This window comes from Pristis pectinata, chromosome 17 (genome assembly GCF_009764475.1).
Source record: "Pristis pectinata isolate sPriPec2 chromosome 17, sPriPec2.1.pri, whole genome shotgun sequence".
NCBI classification, from domain to species: domain Eukaryota; kingdom Metazoa; phylum Chordata; class Chondrichthyes; order Rhinopristiformes; family Pristidae; genus Pristis; species Pristis pectinata.
Genome location: NC_067421.1, coordinates 44,949,671 through 44,955,670, shown reverse-complemented (window position 1 = coordinate 44,955,670; position 6,000 = coordinate 44,949,671). Strand labels below are relative to the sequence as shown.

Below are 6,000 nucleotides of genomic sequence, written 5' to 3'. Positions count from 1 at the left end.
CCTCCCCCCCCCCCCCCCCGTCCTCCTCTCCTCCTCCTCTCCTCCTCCCCCCCCCCCCTCGGGCGCCGCATTGCAGTTCCCGGAACACGCCGCGACCGCAGTACCCGATTCCTCGCGCACCAACGCATCTTTATGGATTCAACAACAAAAAAGACAAACATGGAAGAGTTTAATGTTGAACCTGTTTATTTGTGATTCCCTCAACAATCGATGTGGGACAAACGTTCGAGCAGGTTGGGGACCGCGGGCTTTGGTAGTGCGCTGGAAGTAGTTCCGGAGCCGGAGGGGCGGAGGAGGCGCGCGCTATAAAAGGCGGGCGGGCGGGCGCGGCGGCCATTCGCGGGTCCGGAGCGACGGGAGTTGGTGGTGTTGGCGGCTGGCGCTTGTGTGGTGAGTCTCATGGGCTGCTGTTCTGTTGGGCGTTGTGTTTTGTTGGGTCTTATGTCGTGTGGGGATTGTGTTGTGTGAAGTTACCCGCAGGGCCGGTTGTTGGGGGAACGGAAGGCGAGTTTTACTGGCGGATGATCCGGCTTCAATGTCAGATCGCGCACTTAGTATGGCACTTCTCTAATCTACGTTTAATCCATGATTTTCAAAGTGTGAGCCACCGGAATTAAAGTAGTGAATTCAACGCCGGTCTGGCTCCCCAACCCCGCCCACACCGAATGTTCTCGACAATAAATCCGCTTCAAAATGGCTGCAGGGATGACGCAGCAGTTTATGCGGAGCCGGAACATCTCGCGATGTTTGCCTCCAGGTGGGCGGGGCCGCGTTAATTACGTGCCGCCGCATTCTGCGTCACAATGGGCGGGGTTTGTTGGCGTTTCGCTGCTGTTGACGCTGCGGTCCCGCCGTCCGACTCAGTTTAACTTTGACTCGTGTCGTTGGTGAGTCGCCGTTAAAAGCTGCAGGTTCACCTCTATGTAGGCGAATGCGGTTTTGGGTAGCCACATGAAACCTTCAGTAAAGCCTTGCTGATACTAGGTGTCCTCTGGGTAGATGGTGCGCAAGGGTAAAGTTAACCATCTGTTTATTGTAGACTAATGAATTGAGGCTGCTGACAGAACTATCCCATTGTGAATCAAGCTAACAGATTTTAAAATTTACTGGTTGGGTAGTAACTCTTTATCTTACTTAACAGAGCATGCAGATCTTCGTGAAAACCCTGACTGGCAAAACCATCACCCTTGAGGTTGAGCCCAGTGACACCATTGAGAATGTCAAGGCCAAGATTCAGGATAAAGAAGGGATCCCACCTGATCAGCAACGTTTGATCTTTGCTGGTAAGCAGTTGGAAGAAGGGCGCACTCTCTCTGACTACAATATTCAGAAGGAATCAACCCTGCACCTGGTGCTGCGTCTCAGGGGTGGCATGCAGATCTTCGTGAAGACCCTGACTGGCAAGACCATCACCCTTGAGGTTGAGCCCAGTGACACCATTGAGAATGTCAAGGCCAAGATTCAGGATAAAGAAGGGATCCCACCTGATCAGCAACGTTTGATCTTCGCAGGCAAGCAGTTGGAAGATGGCCGTACCCTTTCTGACTACAATATCCAGAAAGAATCAACCCTGCACTTGGTGCTGCGACTGAGGGGTGGCATGCAGATCTTTGTGAAAACCCTGACTGGCAAGACCATCACCCTTGAAGTGGAGCCAAGTGACACCATTGAGAATGTCAAGGCCAAGATTCAGGATAAAGAAGGAATCCCACCTGATCAACAACGTTTGATCTTCGCAGGCAAGCAGTTGGAAGATGGCCGTACCCTTTCTGACTACAATATCCAGAAAGAATCAACCCTGCACTTAGTGCTGCGGTTAAGGGGGGGCATGCAGATCTTTGTGAAGACCCTGACTGGCAAGACCATCACCCTTGAAGTGGAGCCAAGTGACACCATTGAGAATGTCAAGGCCAAGATTCAGGATAAGGAAGGAATCCCACCTGACCAACAGCGTTTGATCTTCGCAGGAAAACAGTTGGAAGATGGCCGTACCCTGTCAGACTACAACATCCAGAAAGAATCTACTCTGCACTTGGTTCTTCGTCTGAGGGGTGGTATGCAGATCTTCGTGAAGACCCTGACTGGCAAGACCATCACCCTTGAAGTGGAGCCCAGTGACACCATTGAGAATGTCAAAGCCAAGATACAGGATAAGGAAGGAATCCCACCTGATCAGCAACGTTTAATCTTCGCAGGAAAACAATTGGAAGATGGCCGTACCCTGTCAGACTACAACATCCAGAAAGAATCAACCCTGCACTTGGTTCTTCGCCTGAGGGGGGGCAATTGTTAAACTTATTGGTCTTCTCTTTTTGTGGGCTGTATTCTTGCCTCTAGCTTAAAATGTTGATTAGTGTCTTCCCATGTCATTCAAAATAAAATTGTTGCAAGCTTATTATATGGTCATGTGTTCTTTGAATACCTGGACAAGTTAACAGATGAAAGTAGAACTATAATAAAAACTAACAGACAAGATTTGTTTGGTCAGTTTTGCATGCTTTTATGGCCACCACTAAATTCAGCAGCTCCTGTGGGAGGGTTGTACTTGTCCATTAAACTGGCACAGCTTAATACTTGGTGGCCAAACAGTTATGGGGGAGGGTGTGGTAATTATTTTGAGTGGTTGTTGCATCATATTGCAGTATTAACAATCTACTGGATGTGAATCTGTTTTTAGGTTACTGATTGTGAACAGGCATTGATTGGCTCAGAGCAAATACAGGAATCCGAGCAATTCTGTGAACATAATTCAGTACCTTTAAACAATAATATCCCCAATGAAAAATCTTGCACTTGATGTTAAATAGAAGCTACATAAATTCCCATGCTGTTGGGTAGGGTTGCTGCTTTTGTCTGCTTACAAAACAGCACCATAGAGTTGGGTTTTGAGATGCATAAGTTGAAAGTGACATAATGCAATCAAGGTTGCCACTACTGAACTTGACATTCCTGCTTCAATTAAGCTTACTCAAAACTATGCTATAGGTTAATGCCATCAGGTAATTGCTCTGCTGCTATAATGCCACACTTTGAAGAGGCAGAACTGCAGATGTTATCAAGGGGCAATAGGAGGAGCTTTGAGTACATGGGCAGAAATAGTGCTCTGGTATGTCTGATGTCTAATCAAAACCAGATGAAAGCCTCATGAGCTGAGCTATGGAAGAAATAATGGTGCAATTTGTAGCTTGCAACATTTCAATACTTTATCACTCTTCCTCCACCTCCCCCCCCCCCCCCCCCCCCCCAAAACCAAAAAAAAAACTCCTGTTTATATCATGGGTTGCTTAAGAGTTGGAATAGTTGCCAGGCACTGCTAGCAGCCCTAACATGTCAGAATGTAAAATGGTACAACACAGGAAGTTGCACTTCGGTCCTCCATGTCCATGCTGACTGGGTGGTGAATCTGTGGAATTTGTTGCCACAGAGGATTGTGGAAGCCAAGTCATTGGGTGTATTTAGACAGATTGTTAGGTTCCTGATTGCTATGGGGATTAAGGTTTTAGGAAGAATGTGATTGAGAAAAACAAAATAAACCTTGATTGAATAGTGCAGCAGACTCAAATGGCCTAATTCTGCTCCTACATCTTATGATCTTGTATTTGTCAGCAGTTTGTAAGACATGACCTGCCCTGTACAAAGCCACACTGACTGTCCCTAATGAACCCATGCTTTTCCAAAGGTGAGTAAATCCTATGTTGAAGAACCCTTTCCAATAGCTTTGTTGCTACTAATGTAAGGTTTACTGGCCTATAATTTCCTTGATTATTCCCTATTGCCCTTCACAAACAAAAACATTTGTATTCTCCACTCCTCTTGGACTTCGCCTGTGGCTAGGGAGGGTATAGAGACCTTTGTTAAAACTCCAGCAAGTAGCGGTTAGCATAATGCGATTACAGCGCCAGCGAGCCGGGTTCAATTCCCACTGCTGTCTGTAAGGAGTTTGTACGTTCTCTCTGTAAGTAGGTTTCCTCGGGTGCTCCAGTTTCCTCCCATATTCCAAAGACGTACAGGTTAGGAAGTTGTGGGCATGTTGGCGCAGGAAGCATAGCGACACTAGCGGGCTTCCTCCAGAACACTACACAAAGATGCATTTCACTGTGTTTTGATGTACATATGACTAATGAAGGTATCTCCTCAATAACATGGAACAGAATGCAATACTCCAGATGCAGCCTAACCAGAACTTTATAAATCTGTAACATAACTTCCTGACTTTTGAACTCAATGCCTAATAAAGGCAAGCATGCCATATGCCTTCAGTACTACACTGTCAACTTGTGTGGCCATTTTAAGGGTGCTATGGACTTGGACCCCAAAATCCCTCTATATATTAATGCCATTAGGGGTCCTGCCATTAACTATGTACTGTCCCTTTACATTTGATCTCCCAAAATGCATGGAGCTGGATTAAACTCCATCTGCCATTTCTCCACCTATGTCTGTAGCTGATCTATATCCCACTGAATCCTTTGGCAGCTTTCTACACTAACTACAATGCCACTAATCATTGTGTCACCTGAAAATTTAATAATTCCTTTGGAGAATGAGGTGATTTTATGGAGGTATATAAAATCATGAGGGGGTTTTTCACCCAGAGGGTGCTCAGTATATGGAATGAGCTGCCAGAGGAAGTGGTTGAGGCAGGTACATCAACATTTAAAAGGTACTTGGACAGGTGCATGGATTGGAAAAGTTCAGAGGGATGTAGGCCAAATGCAGGCGAATGGGACTAGCTTAGATGAGAATGTTGGTTGGCATAAACCAATTGGGCCAAAGGGCCTGTTTCTGTGCTGTATGACTCTGACCTATAATGCATATTTTCACCCAGGTTATTCATGTATATCACAAACAGGTCCCAGTACAGATCCCTGTGGAACACCACTAGTCACGGACCTCCAGCCAGAATAAGTCCTATCGACCACTACCCGAATGGCCAAGTCACTGGATCCCATGCATCGTAATCTTCTGGATGAGCCTACCATGAGGGTCCTTGTCAAATACCTTACTAAAGTCCATGTAGACAACATCCACTGCTGTACCTTTATCGATCACCTTCGTCACTTCCTCAAAAAACTCAATCAAGACATGACCTGCCCCGCACAAAGCCATGCTGACTATCCCTAATTAGGCCATGTTTTTCCAAGTGCTCGTAAATCCTTTATGTCAGAATCCCATCCAATAGTTTCCCTACCACTGATGTGAGACTCACCTGTCTGTAATTTCCAGGATTATTCCTTTCCCTTCTTCAACAAAGAAGCAAGATTAGTTACTTGTCAGCCTTCTGGGACCTTGCTTGTGGCTAGAGAGGACACAAAGATCTTGGTCAAGGCCTCAGCAATCTCATCTCTTGCCTTTCTCAATAACTTGGGGTATATCCCATCAGGCCCTGGGGACTTATCCACCTCAATGTTCTTAAAGAGACCCAACAACACCCTTTCCTTTATTACAAAACTTGTCTGAGTTAAATTCCATCTGCCATTCCTTTGCCCACTTGCCCAATTGATCTAAATCCTGTTGTAACCTTAGCCAACCTTCTTCATTGTCCACTACACCACTCATTTTGGTGTCATCTGCAAACTTACTGATTATGCCACCTACATTCTCATTCAATTTGTTAATATATATAACAAACAACAGTGGACTCAGTACTGAACCCTGTGTCACACATGGTCACAGGCCTCCGATTCAAAAAGCAACTCACTTTCTACCTCTTACCACCAAGCCAATTTTGTATCCAATTAGCTATCTCACCCTGGATCCTTGTGTTCTAACCTTCTAATCCAGTCTACCATGCGGGACCTTCTCAAAGGCCTTGCTAAAGTCCATGTAGTCAATATTTACCACCCTGTCAATGTCAGTCCTTTTGTTGACCTCTTCAAAAGCACTCAATGAAATTCATGAGATACAATTTCCAATGCACAAAACCATGCTGACTATCCATAATCTGTTCTTGCCTTTCCAAATACAGATAGATCCTGTCTCAGAAACTTTTCCAATAAC

The 6,000-nt window shown here is 45.7% G+C and overlaps 1 protein-coding gene across 1 annotated transcript; it reads left to right on the top strand.

Moving 5' to 3' along the window:
* The first annotated feature begins 224 nt into the window (after positions 1–224).
* ubc (ubiquitin C) lies at positions 225–2,395 on the top strand. The gene is made up of 2 exons (XM_052031796.1): positions 225–390; positions 1,142–2,395. Exon 2 carries the CDS (start codon positions 1,145–1,147, stop codon positions 2,291–2,293), a length of 1,149 nt encoding a protein of 382 aa, XP_051887756.1. The 5' UTR covers positions 225–390; positions 1,142–1,144; the 3' UTR covers positions 2,294–2,395.
* Positions 2,396–6,000: the final 3,605 nt, after the last annotated feature.